The 24795-nt window shown below is 47.1% G+C and overlaps 1 protein-coding gene across 1 annotated transcript in view; it reads right to left on the bottom strand.

The window, feature by feature from the left end:
• Window positions 1–4351: 4351 nt before the first annotated feature.
• Window positions 4352–24795, bottom strand: part of LOC137433839 (structure-specific endonuclease subunit EME1) — a 39567-nt gene continuing 19123 nt past the window's right edge. Inside the window, exons 6-10 of the mRNA XM_068126230.2 lie at window positions 19604–19722; window positions 19014–19146; window positions 16072–16187; window positions 6727–6916; window positions 4352–6283 (exon numbers count right to left, since the gene is read on the bottom strand). Of these exons, the coding sequence (XP_067982331.2) occupies window positions 6107–6283; window positions 6727–6916; window positions 16072–16187; window positions 19014–19146; window positions 19604–19722 (735 nt within the window). The 3' untranslated portion in view covers window positions 4352–6106. The remainder of the gene's footprint in view (window positions 6284–6726; window positions 6917–16071; window positions 16188–19013; window positions 19147–19603; window positions 19723–24795) is intronic.

The raw sequence follows: 24795 nt of genomic DNA, 5'->3' as shown, positions 1-24795 counted from the left end.
CTTAAGACTCAAAAGGTCGATGTCTGACTTTTTGAACTCTACACCTGTTATAACAAACAAGTTTCCATTCAAGGTAGGAACCCCTGGTGTTCATTCGTGTCTGCACATCCAAGGAAAGCTCAGGAAGTGTGTTGCATTTCTCAAAATGGCTCAATAGCTCTTCCTTGCAGTGTGAGCAGATTCACATCTACACAATCCATGCTTGAATAATTCCATGTGGGAGAACAGCTTGTCCTGTTCGGTGCTCCCAAATACCTCAAACATCGTTTCCGTTGATGCTTGCAATTCCCTTGCGATGTTTTTTTTTTTTTTCCAAATCCAATGTTGACAAAAGGCTGCAAAAGGGTATGCAATTATGTCAAAATAAATAGCAGCAGCAGCAACAACGACAAATGCCAAGGAATGAGTGCATGGAGAACCTAATGATGACAGAGTATCTTATGTAGGTCAGTTATTAGAGTTTAGAAAATTACATAATTTAATAAACAGCATTGCATCCTCTCACAAACAGGCAATCAGTGAGATTTCATTTGCAGATGTTTCTCAAAATTAAACATTAATTTTAAGAATTTGCCATTCCTTCAACTCCGAAAGCCCACCTGCACCGATTTCAAATGCAGTATTTGTTTCATGTTATACTCTATGCACCATTTGATCCATATTTATCATTTCTTATTATGGAACTACATTTTATATAGTTTCATTTTTAAGCATAGCACCTGCAATTCTAAATGCTCTACTTTAAATAGCACTTAATACTGTTATGTCGGTGGGGTAGAGTGATATATAGTCAGGTAGATCTGTATAGGTAGTGTGCTCCGATTATCGTGATAGGGAAACCCACATGTAATAAGTTTGTTTAGGTGGTTTGTTCGCGCAAGTGTATCTTTGTGATCATACAAGGATGATCCTTGTGTTAGTTATCGTAGGGATTATGCTAATTCCCCAGCTCATAAAAACTTGTAATCATCCCATTGTCCCTTATGGCACTGCACATAGACACTAGTCAGGCCCATTAGTACACTAATTAATAAATGACAGTAAAAACTAACCTGAAGCCAGGCATCAGGCACCAGGGCTAACAACACCGCCTGGTTGACCACACATCACACAGGCAGGTCGGGAGCCATGCCCAGAAGGACTCACTATTGGGTGGGAGTCGACGAATTGGAAGAGCATGGCCAATGACGGAAGAAGGCAAGAGGCGGCTGACTGATTGGTGAAGAGAAAGGCGCGTAGGGGCATCATGCTGATTGGCAGGGCATGCCGATGATGTCAAAGGGCGGACTGCGTCTGATAGGTGGAGAGTGAAACACAGTAGTGGTGGCCTGCGGGCATTGGTGGAGAGAGGCAGATGACGTCACGAGGGATCGATAAAAAGTGGAGAGAGACCGACATTTTCTCTCTTGCTCTGGACCTTCTGCTTGTCCTGGACTCCCCTTGCGATCCTCTATATTCTCTTGCCTTCGGACTTTGGTGGAGACATGAAGAGTTCAGAGGCACCACCGGGAGACGTGGAGAGTTTTGCCAGGCAGGAACGACGCGTGACCGAGGGCGGCTCGACTGGGACACCACAAGGCCAGGGTGAGCGAGGCGCTCGGTGAGGCCTAGCAGCGAGCGAGCCGACTGCGGCCTTCTTCCCGCCAAACACGGAGCCGTACTGCGAGTTTGGGGCCTACACTGTTCCTGACAGGACACTTCAGCCCATTTGAGCTAAGCAAAAAAAAAAAAAAACCTTTAGAGGCAATTTCCCCCCACAAAGCGGGGGTTGGCCTTTTTCGGGAACCGTGGTTGTTGTTGTTTTTGTTGGTCCCCTTTTTGAAGCAATGTTTTACGGCCGGATGCCCTTCCTGCCGCCAACCCTGTTTGTCGCCTTTTTACGACACACAGGGAATTACCAGTGAGCTGGTACTCAATTAGCCGACCTCGGAAGGACGACAGGCTGAGTCAACCCCCTGGCATTAATTCAGCGATCGACCGGGATTCGAACCCAGGATCCTAGGATCCTAAGCTGGCACCCTAGCCGCTACACCAACACCAGGCTAACACCAACACCAGGCTAACACCAACACCAGTGCTAAGTGCACTAAATAAAACCACACACCATTCCTTTCCACGTTATTTTATGTGTCTGTGTTTAAGTCTGGTGTGAAGGATCCTGTAGAAATTTGATTTACTGTCACGTTTCTTGTAACCGGTATTCCGTTTAATAAACCTGTTTATTTTTGTACAATTTAAATCCGTGTTTTGTTCGAGTATATTTTCCACAGGTTTGAAGACTGCCCGGCGGGATCGCAATCGGTAAGCTTCGGCGTCTTCTTCTTTCTTTCTCCCGCGTGTAGATATAAAATCCGCTATTGAACTGAACGCCTTTGGAGTGAAAGCTGGCTTTGGCTATCCGCGATTTCCCCGGTATTAACCAAGGGGGAGTCACGTGACAATACGTACTTAAAAAAAAAGCAGAAAATACTTTGTAGAATACACATTTACTAAAGCTTAGCACCACTATACTTTGACATCTGTGCCTAAGATGATAAGATTATTGATGCTTAAAGCTGTAGCAAATAATAATCCGAGAGTGCACCATGACCTTAATGGGCCAAATGGCCTCACTTCTTTGTTTGAGGTCAATTTCCTGATTTTCAGATGTACCAAAAAAAACATACAAAGAGAATTGTCTTGCAGGTGTGGGAGAGGGTGGTTGCGGCCTTGACCTGATCATGGGGCAATAGCAGCCTAATCATGTATGCAAAATTTGATGACTACTATTGCCCCAGCCGTTTTTCAATGCCTCTGTGATGAAGTCGCCAGAGGCATTATGGTATCAGGTTGTCCGTCCGTGATTCGTTTCGTTACCGTGATAACTTGGGAACTGCTGAAGGGGATCCAAGCCAAATTTTGTACAAGTATATATAATAAGGTAACCATAAGCTGCCAAGATTACAGGGTCAAGAGGTCAAAGGTCAGGGGTTCCGTTAGGTAAAAATTCTGTTACCGCGCCAACTTGTGAACTAGTGATTGGATTTTGACCAAACTAGATATAAGCATATATTATGATGCAAAGATGAACCGATTCGTTTTCGGCAAAAAGAGGTCAAAGGTCATGCCAGGTAAAAATGTGATGCTTGTGAACAGCTGAAGGACTTTTAATCAAACTTGGTACAAGTATGTATAAACCCACATCAGTGCATCTGTCCATGATGGATTATTTGTTACTAAAAGGTCAAGGGTCAGAGGTCACATTAAAAACTTCTGTTAATGTGATACCATTGGCCCTGGGATTTGAACTAAACCAAGTACATGTACAACAAGAAGAAAAAGACGTAAAATATCATAGCCCCCCCCCCCCCCCCCCCGTGGTTTTAGCAATTTTGCTGTACTGAGTTAAAGGCCATCAGTCGGCCATCTTTGGTCGGGTCACAAAACAAAATCTTCTGCGCATGTACACTCTCATGTTTTGTCTTTGTGCCAAGTTTGAACAAAATCGGAACATGCATGTTCAAGAAATAGTTGGGGACACGTTTAAGTAACAAAATGGCCGCCAGTCGGAAATCTTGGATCTGATCTCAAAAGAAAATGACCTGCATATGTAAGCCATCATTCATTATCTGTGTGCCAAGTTTTAACATCGGCAAATGCATGTCCGAGAAAATGGTTGAGGAAGTGTTCAACATTGGGGGTTTTTTTACAACTAAAATGGCCACCAGTTGGTCATCTTTGATCGCATCGCGAAACAAAATGATGTGCATATGTATACCGTCATGTGATGTCTTGCCAAGTATGAAACAAATCGCTAAATATCTCTGAGATATGGTTGCGGATGCACGCACACATGGACGGACAGACGAGACCCAATCCAATTGCAGGTGAGAGACGTGATTGGGCTTTTTGATTAAATATTGACTTATTCATTGCTATTGCATGTGATACATGCTTAGTAGCCTTGGTGGTGCACAGTTATATCTGCACGGTCTCTGATGATCAGTAAGCAAGTTTCCAAACTGGTACGATGGCTGACAAAGGTGTGCAGCATTGAGGTTATCTTGCATGAGCTGCACGTAAATTCCTGCAGCTGTGGAGGAACTTGGGTCAAGTTCTAAATAGCAAAGGTTCTTAACTAAAATAGCAAAGTTCTAAATAGTTCGAAAATAGTTTCTAAAAACTATTCTAAAAAAATAGTTCTAAATAGCAAAGGTCAAGTTCTTAACCTATGTTAGCTTTACTTGAAAAGAACCGCCATGTGGTGAATTAATTATGTCGTCCTAGTTGCACAGATTTGTTGTTTCTCCAATTACAGGTGAGATGTGACTGGCCTCAAAATAAAATATATAAATAGACACAGACACACACCTTTCTCTGAGATTTCCTTTTTTTAGTTTTGGCAAACCATTAGCCAAACTGAAACAATTTTTTTTTTCTTAGAGCCCATGTTCTATTTTTCTTTATCTGCAATTTCTGAAGCTTATGGAAGATCACACACAACACAGGACGTTTGACATCAGAAACACTGCCGTTGACCTTCAGGGAAGTTGCTTCCCAGAACACAATGGTTGACGGCGGCACCATCTAGTGGTGGCGCTTTTCTCTCTGGAGTTAATAGGGGCAATTTTAAGGACAAATCTCCCTTCACCAATGCATGCCAAGTCACAGGGTTTGGCCGCGCACTCTCTCCTCAAAAATGCTGATTGTTAGGTGAGTTGGCAGCACGTACCTTTTTGTAAAGCCTTTGGTATGGCAATTACTTTGCGATTGCCACCATAAACCACTGACAAGTTTATACCAACGTTTGATATATATCTACTATATCCCTCTGATTGGTGAAGCATGACATCACGACCACTCCTTCTCTCATGGACGGTCGGTCACGCACGCACACACACACACACACACACACACACACACACACACACACACACACACACACACACACACACACACACACACACACACACACACACACACACACACACACACACACACACACACACACACACACACACACACACCTCGGTTTCCTCTCATGTTTTTAAGGCCTCATGCCAGAAACATCACTTCATCTTGTCTGTCAAACCATTTTGCAGACTTCAACATTTTGATGAGAAAGCGGTTTTTTTTTTAAACACCTTATGACATGCAAATTAACATAAGGGAAGCATCATCCCAGCTTGGTCTCAGAACTGCAGTGCAGGAATCTTGGCTGGATATAGCTTAGTGTGGTTATCAATTCGTTACTGGCAGTTTACGCTTAATCTGATCATGAGCCCGAGATATTTTCACAAAAAGAAAAACTCTTCCTGAAAAATAACCCAGAAAGGATTTCACCCAAAAAAATATTATATCAGTAAATATTAATTTTTTTAAGAAAGGGTTAACTTTGGAAGGGGGGTGGGGGGAGGAGGGGAGGAGGGGATGAAAGTAACAAAAGAGGACCTTTATAACATTATGAAGGTGACAAAACATCTCCACCTCCCCAAAAGAGGAGTTTGGTGGACCCCTATCCTCACATAGATTCTTCCTCTCTTTACTCTCAATTTCCTCCTAACGTATTTTCTACTCTCCTCCCCACATGGCTCTATCCTCTTTTCTACACGCCTCCCACATGGCACTATCCTTTTTTCTACACTCCTCCCACATGGCTCTATCCTTTTTTCTACTCTCCTCCCCACATGGCTCTACCCTCTTTTCTACACTCCTCCCACATGGCACAATCATCCTCTTTTCTACACTCCTCCCACATGGCACTCTCCTCTTTTCTACACTCCTCCCACATGGCACAATCATCCTCTTTTCTACACTCCTCCCACATGGCACTCTCCTCTTTTCTACACTCCTCCCACATGGCACAATCATCCTCTTTTCTACACTCCTCCCACATGGCACTATCCTCTTTTCTACACTCCTCCCACATGGCACTCTCCTCTTTTCTACACTCCTCCCACATGGCACAATCATCCTCTTTTCTACACTCCTCCCACATGGCACTATCCTCTTTTCTACACTCCTCCCACATGGCACTATCCTCTTTTCTATTCCCCCTTAATTTCCTTTTTTCAATTAAAAAAAAAAAATAACCGTTTTAAATTAAGAAAAGCAATTACCTCGGCTGCTAGCTAAAAGAATCAAGTACTAGGTCAGGATCCCGTGCTGTGAGCAGCAAATGGAGACGCCGGCTGAGTTCTGATCCAACGCGCCGGGACGTGGATGTTACGCCCTCTCCACGACGAACCATTAAATTGGCCAGCAGATGTACACGTTCATGCTCACGAGCACAACTCTTGTATGCCTGTAGTCAAGTCAGAAAGGGAGTGGGGAGGTGGGAAATGGATGGGGGAGGGACAGCAGGTCATTTGAGTGTATTAAGAAACTGCTAGTTTGAACGCAAATTAAGTTCGCATCAAGTACCGATGAAATGAAACAGTGGTGAAGCAATTATGAACCGATTGGAAATACTGCACATTTTAAAATTCGATTTTACAGGCTCATTCCCTCAGTTTTTGACAATTGTACAGCCAGAATCGGTTGCCCTGGTAGGTATTTGACGTTTCAAACATCTATACAAGCTTGAAAAATAATGTTCGAACAGCATCAGCAGTCATGAGGAAGCGAGAAGGTGAAGCAATCCAAATTCTCAAATTAGAAAGGAAGGTGCATTCTTCTAACTGGGCCCAAGCAAAGTTCAAGCGGTGTTAAAAATGCACAACCACTATGCGTTGTCTATTAGAATACCTTGCAGAGAAGTCGGGGCGAGGGATACGCTTCGACAATCGCAGACGCTGCTTCAGGTCCAACACGGTTTAACTGATGTATTTGTCTCTTCCATAGCTGCAGGTAGCCTTTTCCAGAACTCTCGACCCTCACTCCACCTGCAAAGTCCGCTTCGAGGCAGAAAGAGAATGCTGCCTGCTCCTTGCTCCGCCTGACAAGAGTAAACATCATTCCTGTGGATAAGGTCGTCTTTTTTGATCATCGATTTGTCCTTTAAAGTAAGAATGAATGAATGAAAGAATGAATGAATGATCGTTTTAAGGCCATTTTCCCCGCTAGAGCGGGGGTTAGCCTTGCGGGCCCCATGACAATCATGGCTCCCTGTTTGAGGCAATGTTTTTATGGCCGGATGCCCTTCCTGACACCAACCCTTGGTCACGCTCTTAGGATGCGCAGGGATACGGTGTACCTATTCTAAACCGGGGTACACACCGGGATCATTCATCCCAGCAAGCTGGTACTCAATTTGCCGACCTCGGAAGGATGACAGGCTGAGTCAACCCCCCTGGCGTTAATTCAGCGATCGACTGGGATTCGAACCCAAGTTCCTCGGATCCCAAGCCAGCACCCTAACCGCTAAGCCAACACCAGGCTTGTCCTTTAAAGTAAGGTAGAGTCTTTATTCGAATGCATCAAACATTTTTAATTTTTTTTCCCCTTTGGCTTTGCAAAGCAGAACAAAAATGCGAAGCAAATTTGCTGGTTAGCCACAGAGAAAACAGCCTTTCATTGCAGTGTTACCTCGAGTGTGCATCAACTCAAATGGTATAATGCTCCAGCAAAACTATAAAACCCAAGATCATAAGATGCGCTTGGTGCACCTCATAGAACCGTAAGGCGAGAGCTCCGCTGTAAAGATACCACTGGAGTGAATGACCACAGCAGCACAGACGTCAACAAAATAAATAAATAAATAGATAGAAAATTGACAACAGGCACTCATGTACAAGTGGATGGAAGATCATCAAATCAAGATTATAATCATGAACGAGGAGAAAAGCACAACCAAAACTTAGATGATAACATCAATTGTGGTCTCTTTCAAGGAGAGATTTTGTTTTTCTTCTCCTTTTCTGCTTTACTGTTCATCTATCGGGATGTTGACGACAAAGAAAATGAGGTGTGGGGGGGTGGAGGGACTGCTGTGACGCACAGACAACCTCAAATGAAACGAAAGCAAACTCAGTGCTGCTCTCTATATTAGAAATGCAAAAGGAGATGGGAAGTGATAATCTGAAATACTAATGTAGTGAAATTATACCAAGGTGAACCCAGGGTGTGCTCGCTACAGAAGGGGCGTCTATAAGACCCGGGACAACCGGGGCGCGCGGACACTCCAGCGGAACTCACTGTGACATAGTCCTGTAGTTTGAATGGTATGTACGCCCCTAAATGCTGCGCTGACTGTCCTCTCTGTTGGACCATTGCTATATTGAATCGACCATTGCTCATGAAATACTCTGATTTTAATGCCTGTTGCATGCATGTATTCTTACAGGATGTACTACAGATCTAAATGATATTAAACCTACCCAGAGGTCAAGTCGTGTCTGAGCTTGATTTTCACGACATTTAATATCATTTAGATCGCTGGAATGGCTGACCACAAGATGATCGTGTTACCGATTCTCGGAGCCGACCCTCAAGCTGAGGGATCAGCATCGGAGTTCACTCACTGGCTCAAAACGCTGGAGAATTACTTTGCTGCTCACGAAACAGAGCCCACCGCAGCGATAAAGCTGTCCGTGTTACAGTCGAAGGTCTATCACACCGTTTTCCGGAACATTTCTCGATTTGGGACGTACGCTACGGCTCTAGCCGAGCTGAAGCGCCTCTACGTAAAGACACGGAGCGCTGTGCACGGCCGGCATCAACTCTCTCAGCGGCGACAGCAACCATCTGAATCGATCGATCGCTTCGCGCAGGAGTTGCGCTACCTGTTGGCAGACTGCGTGCAGGACGTCCGGACCCACGAGCAAGTGCAGGTGCAGGACGACTTGCTCCGAGATTCATTCATCTCCGGAATTAATTCTGGAGTCTTGCGGCTCCGGCTCCTGGAGGTCGCGGATCTGACATTTACAGAGGCACTACGGCTGGCACGCGTATACACAGATGCCCGAGAACAATCCACCGCATATGATCACCCACGAGTCGTGGCGGGGACCTCGCAACTCGCGCGACCGGAGAGGGCTACCGCCGAGGATACGGAGGAGGACCCGACCACTACGGCCGAGTCTCTGGGAGCTCCTGAAGCGGACTCCGCTTCCGGCCTCACTGCTGCCGCTGCTGCCCGGCCACGGCCTGACCGGTATGCAAAATGTTATTTTTGCGGGAATCGGCAGCACCCTCGCTCTGAATGCCCGGCCCGGGAGGCTACATGCCACCTGTGCTCCACCAAGGGCCATTTTGCAAAGGTCTGCAGGAAGGCCGCTCGGGGCACGCGTCCCCGCACGACCTTGAATGGGCTCATCGCGGAGCCAACGGATCGAGCGCCGGACGGGGCGCCTCACTCGGCTTTGAAGAGCCGCTCTCCTTCTCGCGGGCCTCTGGCTACACGCCCGACCTTGGTGAGATACACCGGGCCGCCGAAACAAATGGCGCGAACGCGACCGGCCACAGCGCGACCGACCTTGACTGGCGTTCGAACGCCTACTTCAAACAAGCGACATGCTCCTGCTTTGGAAACTCCTCTCGAAGTGCGGCAAACGCAGCACGTGACTCGAGCCCCATCTGACGGCGGCTTTTACGAATTACATGCACCCACTTTGGCATATGAATCTGCAGACGGCAGAGATCTTTCTCACGTGACGCGAGCGCCATCTGGCGGCGGCTCTTACGAATTACATGCACCCACTTTGGCATATGAATCTGCAGACGGCAGAGATCTTTCTCACGTGACTCGAGCGCCATCTGGCGGCTGCTCTTACGACCAACACACACCCACTCTGGCAAATGAAACTGCTGATGAGCCAACTGACTTCAATGCTCCTGCTGAGGCCCAACCTGCCGACGCTGCCCGAAGGATTGCAGCCGGCGTGGGATCCACCCGCGAGGCGCGATCTTCTCGCCCGGCCGGTACAATACCTGCCGGGTCTGCCGGCCTTGCGCAGGCCATCATTCCGCTCACGGTCGCGGGCGTTTTTGCGCAAGCTTTGATTGACACGGGGTCCACGGATAGTTTTATCGATCAGCGACTCGTGCATCAACATGGGTGGCCGGTTCTCGGGACAACCCGCCGGATCTTCATGGCCTCTCAGGGACTTCGGTTGAGCACAAAAGGGGCGTGTCGATTGAAACTTGTGATAAAGGGACGCACGTTCCCGGACGTGTATCTCATGGTATTACCTGCTTTATGCACTGACGTTCTGTTAGGACTTGATTTCCTTAAGCGGCATGGACGTTTGGAAATAGACTTCGGAGGGCCGGACACGCTCGCTGTGTGCGCCCTCGCTCAAATGGACATGGAGCCACTCTCACTGTTCCCCAACCTGACCACTGATTGTACCCCTGTAGCCGTCAAATCGCGGCGCTACTCTCGCGCGGACGCGCAATTCATTGCGGAAGAAACGGCCCTGCTCTTAAAGGACGGTATTATAGAACACAGTGGGTCACCGTGGTGGGCCCAAGTCTTAGTGGTGCGGAGTGAGGCCCACCGCCGGCGCATGGTAATCGACTATTCGCAGACGATTAATCGTTTTACACAGCTGGATGCCTACCCCTTACCGGGGATGGACGCCATGGTACGCCAGGTGGCCCTGTATTCCGTTTATAGCACTCTCGATCTGCGTAGTGCGTATCATCAAGTCCCCATCTCTAGGGCTGATCGCGTCTTTACAGCCTTTGAATCGGGTCAGCGGTTGTACCAGTTCACGAGACTTCCCTTTGGGGTAACTCACGGAGTCGCTTGTTTCCAGAGGGCTATGGATGACCTCGTTGCGAAGGAGAATTTGACCGATGTCTTTGTCTATCTGGACAATCTTACGGTTTGTGGGTATGACCAGGAGCATCACGACGCTAATCTGAAACGCTTCCTCGAGGTCGCGCGGAAATATCGCCTAACCATGAATGCGGCTAAGTGTCGCTACTCTCTACGCACGGTAGACCTTTTGGGGTACACCGTGACCCATGGCTCCGTCTCTCCGGATAAGGAGCGTCTGCGCCCTTTGCTCGATATGGCTCCGCCTAGCGATCGGGCTTCGCTGAAACGCGCTCTAGGGCTGTTCGCCCACTACTCAAAGTGGGTGCAAAATTTCTCCGCAAAGCTCCGCCCCCTCGTGGCCTGCGACACTTTCCCCATGGGCCCGGCCGCCCTGGCGGCCTTCGAGGGCCTTAAAGTCGACATCGCTGGCGCCGCTGTCGCGACGATTGACGGAAGTGCCTCTTTCGTTTTGGAGAGTGATGCCTCGGATCATGCGATAGCGGCGACTCTCTCCCAAGGAGGCCGCCCTGTGGCTTTCTTCTCGCGGACTCTCACCTCCGCCGAGCGGAGGCATTCGTCTGTCGAAAAGGAAGCGTACGCGATCGTCGAATCAATTCAGCGATGGCGGCCGTATCTGCTTGGGCGGAGTTTCCAAATCGTCACGGACCAACAGAGTGTTGCGTTTATGTACGACACCTTACATGCTCAGCGCATTAAGAATGAGAAAATCACCCGTTGGCGTATCGAACTCGCCGACTTCTGCTACACCATCAAATACCGCCCGGGGAAGGATAACCTGGTCGCTGACGCCTTATCGAGGCCGGCCACTTGCGCGGCACTATGTGTCATCCCGGGGTAACGCGCTTCGCGCATTTTGTGCGCGAGGGCAATCTGCCGTACTCGATTGAGGACATCCGCCGCATCTGCCGTGATTGCGCGATCTGTGCGGAACTCAAACCGCGTTTTTATAACCCTCCTATGGGGACACTCGTTAGGGCTACTAGACCGTGGGAGCGCTTGGCGATGGACTTCAAAGGGCCGCTGCCAATGTCGAGCAACTCTCGCTATCTGCTCACTATCGTCGATGAGTATTCCCGATTCCCCTTTGCTTACACGTGCGGGGATATGTCGGCTGCCACGGTTATTCGGTGCCTGCAGAATTTGTTTTCTATGTTCGGGTATCCGGCCTACGTGCATACCGATCGGGGTGCGGTGTTCCTGTCCCAGGAGGTGAGGGGCTACTTGCTCCAGCATAATGTCGCTTCGAGCTACACCACCCCGTACCGGCCCCAAGCGAATGGGCAGATCGAACGCTTTAATGGGATTATATGGAGGGCCGTCATGCTAAGCCTTCGGACCCTCGGCCGAGGCCTCGATAAATGGGCGTGGTCACTACCTGCCGCTCTAAACTCGATCCGGGCTCTCCTATGTACTGCCACCAACCAGACTCCTCACGAACGACTGTTCCACCACCCTAGAAGCTCCGGCAGTATCCAATCTTTACCCAGCTGGCTCGCTGAACCGGGGCCCGCCTATCTCAAACAAGCGGTTCGCGCTAGCAAGTACGACCCCCTTGTTGACAAGGTGCAGGTCCTCCAGGCTAATCCCGAGCATGCTCGCGTGTTAACGGCGGATGGCCGCGAGTCTACTGTCTCCGTACGCCATCTCGCCCCATGTGGGGACGACGACCGGGATATCGACGAACCCGTCTACGAGTCTATGGACTCTATCGAAGCTTCCCCTATGGAACTACCACCGTTACTCCCGTCGTCCCCCACTCCCGTGCCCGAAGGCGCAGGGTCGCCCCCTCCGACTCCCACCTCCGGCGGCTATTCCGACGCGGGGGACTCCGGGCTTGGGGTCGCCGTGCCCGGTAGATTCCGAACACGAACTGGCAGGGAAGTTCGCCGCCCCGACCGCTACGGGTGGACCGACTGACGTGGATTGACGTGACCCATTCGTTTATTGCTGATGCTTGCTTGCAACCTGCCGAGCGGCAGTATAGTCCTAACGGCGGGGAGAATGTAGTGAAATTATACCAAGGTGAACCCAGGGTGTGCTCGCTACAGAAGGGGCGTCTATAAGACCCGGGACAACCGGGGCGCGCGGACACTCCAGCGGAACTCACTGTGACATAGTCCTGTAGTTTGAATGGTATGTACGCCCCTAAATGCTGCGCTGACTGTCCTCTCTGTTGGACCATTGCTATATTGAATCGACCATTGCTCATGAAATACTCTGATTTTAATGCCTGTTGCATGCATGTATTCTTACAGGATGTACTACAGATCTAAATGATATTAAACCTACCCAGAGGTCAAGTCGTGTCTGAGCTTGATTTTCACGACAACTAAAATCAAGGCTCAACTGCACTCATTTGTTCTTCTTTTCTCTCACTGGCGAAACAATTTCCTCTATGTATTCAATCTCATCCCTCCCTCCAGTGCTTCAATATGGCTGTTCACCACCTCTAAGTCATCCTCCATCCATACTCATCTTCCACGCTCTCTTTAATCCTCCCAAAGCCCAATCCTTCCTTTTCAGGTATTTGCTATTTGATTTCTCTCCTCTCCCTCAACCCCTCTTTTCAGGTTCCACCCCCCCCCCCCCCCCATCGTCATTTCATTCCCGTTTTCCTCCTCTTCTTCTTCTTCTCAGCCCTCAACCCTCTTACTGTGCTGCAGCTTGTATCCAGCTTGTTCACCACTCTTGTTGCCATCCCACACCCATTGGTCTCATTCAGTCCCTTGAGCACTCTTCCTCCAAGTGTCCCTCTATTTTCCGGTTGGTAGGTTGCCTCCCTTTTTACTGTTTTAATTATAGTCTGTTGTATTCTAGTTCTTCCACAAGCCTCGAGTTTGTATAACAAACAAACATAAAATTCACCTACTTAACACAAGAGATCATAGCGAAAACTATATCGCTTCCTGGGTGGGCCCTGCTTCCCAAAGGGTCTCGCCCCAATAAAATGGCTCATTATTATCAAAACCATTCATTGCATATTAAACAGATTATATTAAGGGTACTCCGAGTATGGTTTCTGCCTGGGTAGCATATCTGGGAGAGGGGGTTCAAGGTGAGAGGAAGACCCCAATTCAATTATCTCTACATAAATGTGTATCAGATAGCACCACGCAGTGGTATCTGGTATTACAAATCATCTTGAATAAAATAAAGTTCAAACATCTTGGTAATATGCATTACGGTGATGTTAAAATCTCAATGTTTCATTTCACTCATTTTAAGCGCAAGTTCAAACCAAAGCATCCGACGCCAAAGTGATTTTTGCTCACGCCATATGTAGGCAGCAAGGTTGGATGACGAAGGTGAGGTTACCTGACTTCCAAGCAAATGGAAGGTGACCTCAGGCAAATGATAGATTGAACAGAACAGAATGTTTCTGAAGTACTGTACAACATGTCTTTTGATTAAATCCGTCAGCAAAGCGACGGGCACTTATGTTGGTATCCAATAAGAATGTATGTGGAATCCTTGTCAGGACGGATGTCGAGCTTCCTCACTCCCAAAAATCTGATAAATATTTTATTTTCCACAATAAAACACACAAACTTGATTTATTTTTGGTACCTTTTTTATTACATCAGAAGTCCTGGCTCATGGAGGTGCTAAGTGGCAGACAGAGAGCTTTACAGAATGACAGAAGAGGAAGAAGCAGACAAAAACACATGGACAATGCAAACGAGGTGAGTGGCAGGAATGGAATACAACAACAACAACAACAACAACAACAACCTGCATTTTAAGGCCATTTTCCCTGCAAGAGCGGGGGTTAGCCTTGCGGTCCCCATGACGATCTTCTCCATTTTGCCCTATTTTCTGCATCTCTCCTTGTTAACCCCCTTGCCCGCATTTCTTCTTCGACCATCTTTAGCCAAGTCTTTCTCGGTCTTCCCCATCCTCTACTTCCTTCTACATTCATTTCCATCACTCTTCTCAACCAGTCACTTTCATCCTTCCTCAACACATGACCAAACCATCTCAACCTGTTCCTCTTCACAGCATCCATCACAGGCTCTATTCCCATCATCTTTCGCAATTCATCATTTGTCTTCCTCTCTCTCAACGATAATCCGCACATCCACCGAACCATTCGCATTTCCACCCTTTGTTGCTGCTCTACGTTCATTACCCATGTCTCGCTCCCATAAATCATAACACTTCTCACACATGCAGCATACACCTTTCCCTTCAGCTTCAACGACACTTCAACGAACTTCCAGGAATGGAATATAATATGGGGAATAAATAAATAAATAAATTTTATTCTTATTTATTTATTTATATATATTTTTATTTATTTAAATAGACCACATGAAACAAACAATTAAAACAACAGAATATAGAACAATGTATATGGCTTAAGTGAAAGGTTTGATTGGAGGGAGGAGGATAGACAACAGAAATGGGGATAGAAAGCAAGAAAGAAAGCTCGTTGACCATGCGAGTCACACAGAGTCGAACAAGCAATAAAAGCGAAGACGTATGGGACTCTCAAAGTCAGCCATGAACAGCGATCAAAGTCAGCAGTCTGTTCATAATGTTTGCGTTTAACATGACAAAATGACCAGCAACACCAGGCTGACAAAAATAATCTGACCGGGAGCACAGCAGAGCGTCGAAAGATGCGAAACGAACTATGTCTGGACAATCAAGAGTGGAAGTATTTAAAAGGTTTTTTCCAATAAATCAATCATCAGATTCAAGTCAGGAATCATTTTAAGTTATGGCATCCAACGGTGTTGGCTTAGTGGTTGTAGCCTGGTGTTGGCTTAGTGGTTAGGGTGACGGCTTGGGATCCTAGGATCCTGGGTTCGAATCCCGGTCGATCGCTAAATTAACGCCAGAGGGGTTGACTCAGCCTGTCATCCTTCCGAGGTCGGCAAATTGAATACCAGCTTGCTGGGATGAATGATCCCGGTGTGTACCCCGGTTTAGAATAGGTACACCGTATCCCTGCGCATCGTAAGAGCGTGACCAAGGGTTGGCGTCAGGAAGGGCATCCGGCCATAAAAACATTGCCTCAAACAGGGAACCATGATTGTCATGGGGCCCGCAAGGCTAACCCTCGCTATAGCGGGGAAAAATGGCCTTAAAACGATCATTCATTTTTTTCATTCATCCAACGTACCTTTCAGGGGCCTATTCCGAGAGAAACTTTCACGATGCCATAATAACTTCATTATGCAATCAATTAGGAGAGGGTGATAAGTGTACTCCGTTTGGGCTCTAACGGACCAGATGCATATTATTAACTTTTTTAATAACCCATTAACAAAATTAAATACAAACAAGCCAAATATCCCCTTGCACAAAGGTAAAATCTAAACCAATGAGCAACGAATTTTTCAAGTCTATTTTGTACTCACTTGAATGGCGTCTCAGCAATGGCCTTCGTGACCATGGCAATGTAGTCCGCAAACCCTTTCCACGATGCCACGAGTTCCACATTCACAGCCGCATAAAGCTGAAGGTCAGTGAGAGCCTGTTACGGTTTGTTGAGGAGAGATCACAACAGATTAATAACACATGGTGTGGCTGATTAAGCAATCGTAATCGTGCATCAGAAAATTGTAGCACAGTGAAAAAATTATAGGGAAATAAAAAATATTGTGACAGTTCAGGGAACCGGCCCCCAGGTGAACAAATATCCATGACACGTAGATTCCCGAGGTAGCTATATCGTTCGTATAAGATACATTTCCCACCCATGATTTAACGGGACAAGGAACATGTGTTGTGCAGTCGGTAGAGAGGTTCTTCTTCCTCCTTCACTAATCTGCTGCAAGCACCCCCTTTCATGACCTGCAATTCAGAAACCTTATAGGTTGGTAACCATTGCACATTTAGACAATATTTAATTTGGCTTCTCTTTCCGGACAGTTAGATGCAGCACCAAATTGGTTCCTTTACCTCTCCAGACACATTAGACATTAGCGATCCTTAAACTCAACATCAATTCACCATTCACAGTTACCTTGGTTGCCCATATTTTACACCACACACAGACACTTTCAATAAACATCAGCACCTCAAACAAACACACAATCCAGGGATGGAAAGGAAGCGATGCAGTATTCCTTTTTGAATGTGACTTGGACGAGAAAAGGCAGCGAGCCAGAGAGTCAGTTGCGGAGTGATGCTGCTCCTCAAACTCAAGAACCCTGTGCATGCACGTCCAGAGATGATTATCAGGGGAGGAAGGTGGTGTTTCTGGAAGTGCACCAATCCGAATGCTCTGTGTGGGATCAGTGGTGAATATCTGAACTTTGTTCTCCAAGGGTCCGCCCCTCTTGAACTCTGATCCCACCAGACTCCGCTGCACTCAAGTAGCATAAAAATCAGATGCAGAGGCATTTGGCACTTTCTGACCGAACAAGGAGACCTGCTGCCAAGAGAGGAGAAGAACCTGTGGCTGCCAACCCCGGGACCAGAGAGAGACATGTTGCGCTGGGAGAAAGACACACTGAGCTGAGGTTGCGCTGAGCCTGAAGTACCATAAGAAGGGTCCAACATCAAGAGAGAGTAGTCAGACACAGGTTCCTGGGGAGGAACGAAGCTCCAGACTGACACACACCTGCCTTTTGCTGTCCTCTTAGAAACTGATAATCAAATTTGTTTCCATTGACGCACAAGAGCATCACGACCATAGCTATAAAGAGCTACCAACAACCGGCCTAGCCCCCGATCAAGGCAGGAGCACCAATTCAGACCTCTCACCTCTCACCTTTCCTCTCCTCACACCTCGTATCCACTTGCACCACGATACCACACTGACTTACACCTTCCCCACCTCCCTCTCCTGATTCAAACTGGGATCAGGATCGGTACTCGTCCGATGGTGCCCCTGGTGCTCCCTTCCGATTTTCTTTCTTTTTACCATCCTCGAAATGATTCTGCAAGCCCCAAATGACATTGCCAAACTACTGGAAAGGTAGCAACCTCCAGGGCACAGAGTTATTGGCTAGCAACCTCCAGGGCACAGAGTTATCTGCAGACAGTGGCTTCAGGACCGGGAGAAGTCCAAGAAGTTCCCTTCATGGTAAACCCCAAAACTCGGATCCGCAACAATATATTGTATGTTCGCATGATTGTACATCATCTCCAAATCGATCAAATATAATGATGAATATTCCTCCAAAACCACAACTCAGATCTCCTCCTCCCTCACCTCCTTCAATTTCTATTTTGAAACCCTCACCCATACAGATACATTTGCACACAAAGAATGAGAGTTGAACTTTCCCTCATTGGACGTCGGGTATTTCTTAGAGACCGTGAAAGGCATTATAGATGGCTCATTACCATGATCTACATCAATTCACCAACTTTTCTCTAACTTCTCTAATCAGCCATGATCGAACATCTAGCTTATTTTTGCATGAAAACCACAACCCACAAAAACAAACAAACAAACAAGCAAGCAAGCAAGCAAGCACGCACGCACGCACACACACGCACGGATCGAGGCATTGCGGCGTGTCCGAAGTAGCGTTGCGGTAAAACATAAGTATGCCTCTAAAGTTCATCAACACGACAACCCCGAAGCACCAAAGGTTTACCTTTGTTCATCCACCAGTGTACGTTATACTTTTAAATGGGAGGAAAGAAATTAAATAGACAATACGCATAGCAGGAGGAGGGACATGTACTTTTAATTATATCTTTAATTTGATTTATCTTGCCTTCCTTACACGGAGATTTACCCACGGGGTACACAGGTGCGACTGCAGAAGCCTTGCTGTCAATTCCTGCTGGTTAATTATTTTCCTTTTACTCAATAGTTACACTTTGGACACGTTACTTAATATTTTCTTCACTCAATATAATTGTTGGAATTTTGCACTGTCAACTATTTGTATTTGCATTTGTGGCGATAGCATTGCATTTCTTTGGTGTTTTCACAGATGCTTTGGGATGGTTGGGTCTTAAAAAAAAAAGAAGATAGTCTTAGTGCCCGCTAATCATCGTGGCTTTTTATCACGTGTCAACTTTATTAAACAACCGGGTGGTAAAATTGCCCTATCCTTTGAACAGGTTTACAGAGGTTTTCACCAATTTGAGAGACAAAACTGCCTGTCCTGAACAGTTGGACAACCATTAACGTCTAGCCCTGTAACACAGAATGGCCAATTGTCAGAGCAGAGCAGTGAATGATATGACAATGGATCTAATCAGGGTTCATAAGTATAAACACTGATATTCATGATCTGTAAATATTGCCACACCATTACTCATACACTTCCAATTTGCCTCAAATTACTTTCTTCCAATTAATGTACTCATTTGACGGTTGACATCTGGTACACACCTCCTCTACATCCACACGAGAAGCCACAGGCTCATCGGCCTGCAAGCAAGCCTTTCTCCTCTGTCGCTTGACATGCCCATCAGCACCTCCTACTGCTTTCCTCAGCTGCCGGCGCGCAGCCACTCTTTGAGACCTGGCATGGCAGAAACATGTTCAACACAAGGCGAGTGAAAATTATTGGGTAGACTTGATATATTTGCAAAACAAGTGAAAATGGCCACATCAACAGAACAAAATTTTGAATATTGGCCATCGACGAGGCACTTCCTTTTAACGATCTTTAAATGCAACATAGTTTGAGTACACATGTGCAGTGAATCAAAGAATGGCTGCATCTACCATAAGTATGCAACAGACTGCAGCAACTGAATCTTTTTTTTTTTTTTTGTAATTGAGTTATTGTTTTGTTAATGGAGAAGATTGTCATGGGGCCCGCAAGGCTAACCCCCCGCTATAGCAGGGAAAATGGCCTTAAAATGCCTGTTGTTGTGTTGTTGTATTCACAATAACCTCAATATTAACCAATTTCGAGACAAAATAACCAGAAATCCATCCACTGAAAGAACTTTGGCACATCTGCGAAAGCTCACGTGAAATGCTTTTCCAGGTCAACAACTGCAAGCATGATGACCCTGTTTGGCTCGGCCGCTCTTATGGAATCCAAGAAAGACCTCAAAGTTGTATTCCCTCCAGTTAATCCATTCACCCCCTGTAAAAAAGAAGTCGCCGTCTTACGATTCTTACCAATGCGACATCCTCTCAATATCAATTGTATAAAAAGGCCACATCACCGTTTGGCAAAAATGCTTTTTTAAATACCAACAATTGTGAAGAGTAGGTTTTTGATAGTTGGAGCTATCACCATGGCATGCTTTTACGGAGGTTAGCTTAAAGGTATTATTATATGCACTCACCTATGAGATGTCGACCCTGGGTTCCAATCTCGACCAATCTATAAACCGTCACCCTGGTGTTTTCTTGCAGGGAGATGCATCAATGTTTACATTGCCCATCAAAAGGATGTAAAGCAAAAGGACATGTCTGCTAGCTCTGGTTATTGATGGACATTAAAGATCCCATGTTGTCTTTCACAAAGAGCTTCTTCTTCCTAATCTTGCATACGCAGCACATGGCTGTGGATAGCATCATTTGCTGAGGGCACAGCGATACAACTGATGCAGTGCCCTCTGTAGGTTAGGGCAGGAACTTGGAATTTGGCCAGCCGGGTGCCAGAGACAGCTCGCCTACTCTTTGAGAATGACACCGTGGGATCTAACATCCACTGGCTAATGCTGGTAGATGGGACGCTCAGTTTAACATCCATCCGAGGGATGGCACACATCGATGAATTACCCTGCCTGTGGAACACCAGGTTGACAGTTTATAGCTTGGTCACAATTCTAACACAGGCTAGACAGCTAAAACCTCCTGACCATCCTGCCAACCCTCACAAAGAGCTGAAGGTACATCATTGGCAGCACCCTGAACAAAATACAAATTACTGCTTTCAGTTGACCAGACACCAGACATCACGAGATGGTTCATGAAAGAATTGGCTAAAAATATTCCCAAACCGACCCCACAAGATGGTGGAAATAATTAGAGCTGTTAAAATAAGTGGTAGCAGCTGATTCACTTCTGGGGTACAAGCATATGGCAGATTAAAACCGTCATCCTTTTCTTTTTTCTATACGAAGCCAAGGCTCGTGCCTCGTGTAAGACCTAACGCATAGAACAATTATAACATGCAATAAAGGGAGTGAGAGGAATCTCCCGCGATGAAGCTAACTCTGAGGTCCTTTCACTCACTCACCGCAGGCAGGTTGGTGGTCTTTCTGTCTTCTACCGACTTCTCTCTGGCCTTGCTCCCCCAGCTCTCTCTGTGCTCTGTCCCTCAAATATTCATACAGGTCGCACAAGATCTGCCTGCAACCCTCTCATGGTTAAACTGCCAAAATCAAGACTCTCTGCTCACCTTCACTCCTTCATTCCTCTTTTCTCCCGCCTCTGGAACAAACTCCCCACTCTTCAATCCCACTCCTCCCTCCAGGTCTTTAAAACAGCTGTTCACCACCATATCTTATCTTCCCCCATCCAAAATCTTGATCTTTTCTACCCCCGTTAATTCACCCCAGGTCCACTTCTTTTTTTTAAATACCAACTTCTATGCTGGAAGTCCTAGCAGTGTCCATGTGTTTTTTACCTCTCCCACCCCCCCCCCCCCCACCCCCTTCCCATGCCTCCTCCCCCTCCCCCAGATGTCTCTGTTCTCTGCTGTTGTGCTTCCCTCTCTCTCCCCCTCTTGTCTCCCACTCTCTTCATTGTACGTTTTATGTGTACATGCATGTTTTCGCTCTTGCACGAGCCTTGATTCTGTATGCAAAAAAAACAAAAAAACAATATATATATATTTATTTTTATATATATATATATATATATATATATATATATATATATATATACATATATATATATATATATATATATATATATATATATATATATATGTGTGTGTGTATGTGCGTGCGTGTGTGTGTGTGTGTGTGTGCTCCATTTCAACGAGAGCACGAATGCATTTTCATGCACCAAGTTTGATCGTACCAAAAGAAGATCAGCTCAAAATTTTTGTTGTTTTATTATATTTTTGTCATGAGGTGTATGCATCATGGAGTACAGTAGTACTCCATAAGCAAGGTTGGCATGTGAATAAAATGGCCACCCAACAAAAATGTACAAAATTACACACTGAAATATATCTGATTATGGAGTGAAAGGAAAGCACAGATGAAAGAATTCTATACTTCAGTAGTGCAGTAAAAAAAAGAAGAATCGAAGGGAATAAAGTCCAGGATGTCGGCAGTTCAAAACCCGGAGAAGACGTAACAAAATTATTGTTATGACGTCGCTGGCACCCAGAGTATCCAGGGAAGAGACCGCAGTGACGGCACTTCCCCCCCAGCTGAGTGGCTGTGTGTGTGGTGTGTGGTGTGTGGTGTGTACGTCATCAGTTGTTATCTCCATTTGCGGCTTTCAAGAGGTGGAACGGAGTCCTCCCACGTCGAAGTATCCACGTTTGTGTGCGTATATATCTATATATATATATATATATATATATATATATATATATAAAGGAGGAGTGTCTGTGTGTGTGTGTGTGTGTGTGTGTGTGTGTGTGTGTGTGTGTGTGTGTGTGTGTGTGTGTGTGTCTGTCTGGATGTCCACTTATAACTCAAGAACTACACATCGGAGAAAAGTTTTAGACACAGATTCGGAATCAGCATAAAATCCCGGTGGTTTTAGGCTACGTTTTATTTTAATATCAATGGTTTAAAAAAACCGCGCCAGCTGCAATTCCATGGTGTAGTTTGTGGCAGCGCTAGACGTTCGGGGTGTATTGCAATGGTCTGTCGGGTTTGGCTGTGGGTCCAGAATAGCTCCCATTTCCTTATGTTCTTCCACTTTTATTTTGATTCTTCTGTTACAACGCCTTCCTTATCTACCTTATATCCCCCCCCCCCCCCCCCGACGAGGCCTCTACATAATTTAATGCGGCAGAATTTCGTGCATTTTGAGTGAAAGAAGTGAGACGAAGTTGTAGGAGGAAGAAGAGGCGCGGTCACTGTGGAGGCCTCGATCGTGAGTGGAAATGGTGGGAATTGCGTTTGTATCGCAAAGTAAAGGATCTGCATTCATTTCTGAACTTGCATTGGTGGATTGTTATACATCTGCATTATTTTTCATAAAAAAACTTTATGTTGAACTTGAAGGCTCCAAGCACGGACTATATATATAGCCCTCATTGAGGTAAAAAATAAAAGTAAAAAGCCTGCTATCGCTTGCCAAGCTAGCCGTTCCCTCCCCCCTCCCTCCCCCTCCCCCCCCCCCACTCCACCCTCCCCTCCCCCACCCCCTCCACTCCCCCCCTCCCCCCCCCACTCCACCCTCCCCTCCCCCCTCCACTCCACCCTCCCCTCCCCCCTCCCCCACCCCCTCCACTCCCCCCCTCCCCCTCCCTCTCCCTCTTCTCCGCTCTCCTCCTCCCCCTCCCTCTTCTCCGCTCTCCTCCTCCCCCTCCCTCTTCTCCGCTCTCCTCCTCCCCCTCCCTCCTCTTCTCCCCTCCCCCCCTCTTCTCCCCTCCCCCCCTCTACTCCCCCCCCTCTTCTCCCCCCCCCCCTCTTCTCCCCTCCCCCCCCTCTCCTCCCCTCCCCCCCTCTTCTCCCCTCCCCACCCTCTCCTCCCCCCCTCTTCTCCCCTCCCCCCCTCTTCTCCCCTCCCCACCCTCTCCTCCCCTCCCCACACTCTCCTCCCCTCCCCTCCCCCCCCCCTCCCATTCCCCTCCCCTTCCTCCTCTCCTCCCTTCCCCCGCCAGGCAATGCCGGGTACTTCCCATGGCCAGCTGTACGTGGGCTGCTCGAGGGTTGGAAAACCAAGCAATCTTTATGTCTTGGCACCAAGTAAGAAAACCAGAAATGTTGTATACCAAGAGGTTTTGAGAAATTGAAAATTGACAAAACGTCATGTAGGAAATGTACTGTGATATTGCTCTAAAATATACATGTTCTTTTCATCATATAATTGTGATGCTCTTGTTCCTCCTCCTTTATATATAGATATATATTATATATATATTTACTGTATATATATTGTTACAGACACGACTTTGATGTTAAGATGGGCCGAGCGGAATGGCCGTCGTGTCCGCACAAATTACCCGATTGTACTCGAACGTTGACGAAGCCGCGCCACGCTGGCTCAATAAGGAAAAAGAAGACACACGGCTGGATTATAATGACAGACACCAATGTTTCGATTCTCAAGTATATTCGTACGGAAAGGTTAGATTACAGGGGCTAGAGGTATATCACAGGAAGACAGGCACTTAGACACACTCTTATATTGACCCCGGACAGACGACAGATAAACGGGACAACGGCTGACTCACACGGGGGTTGATGGCAGGGAAAGGCAGGTATCGGTGGCTCCAGGTGCACCTGGGCTCGGGGCAGAATCAACACGGTTCGGTCCGGTCCAAAGATGCAGGGAGGTCACAGCGCTCGGAGGTAACGTTCTTTCACAGGCGGGTTCTCTTCCTCTCAGCGATCGCAGGCAACGTTCTTTCTCAGGCGGGGCGCATCTGACTCAGCGCGCGCAGGTACTTCTTTCTCCAGCTGGGGGCGCATCTCTTCTCACTTCCGGTAAGTCGCCACGTATATCCGGCGGGGAGTGACACGCCCTCGGCTCGTTAGCGCCGCCCCAGATGGAATCGGTCCGCCCTTCTGATTGGGTGCGGGGGGTTACCAGGCTCCGCCCTTGAGGAGGAGCTGACAGCCAGCCCCTCCGTGGTAACCCCGTGGAGCGCGTGGTCAATGGCGCTAATCGAGCCGGTGTGAGGACGCATCCTCCCCCGCGCCGCCGCCATCTCCTCTGTTGTTGTTGTAATTGTTGGGGAAGAAGATGGAAGGAGGTATGGGAAAGGTCCTAAACTCACTACTGATGCCATATAATCACATTCTGGTGCAACGAAGAGTCATAATTAATGGAAACGAGGCCTTAACTGACATAGACTAAGAATAACTAGCAAGATGTCCGAAAGTTGTCTACGTGTGGTGCGGTGGACCTGGGCACGACATTTAATGGGGGAATAAGGGGAAGGTCGGCTCTACTGATTGTTGTTTACAGACAATGGGACTAGGGAATGGGGGATTGGGGATAGTTGGGGAGTATTGGGGAAATAGGGGAATATTTACAAGCGGATATGGAGGCCAAATTCCATATTCGCAAC

The sequence above is a fragment of the Myxine glutinosa genome, chromosome 10 (assembly GCF_964187855.1).
Source record: "Myxine glutinosa chromosome 10, kmMyxGlut1.1, whole genome shotgun sequence".
Taxonomy (NCBI): Eukaryota; Metazoa; Chordata; class Myxini; order Myxiniformes; family Myxinidae; genus Myxine; species Myxine glutinosa.
The sequence above is the reverse complement of the archived record's forward strand: the minus strand, read 5'-3'. Positions and strand labels throughout refer to the sequence as shown.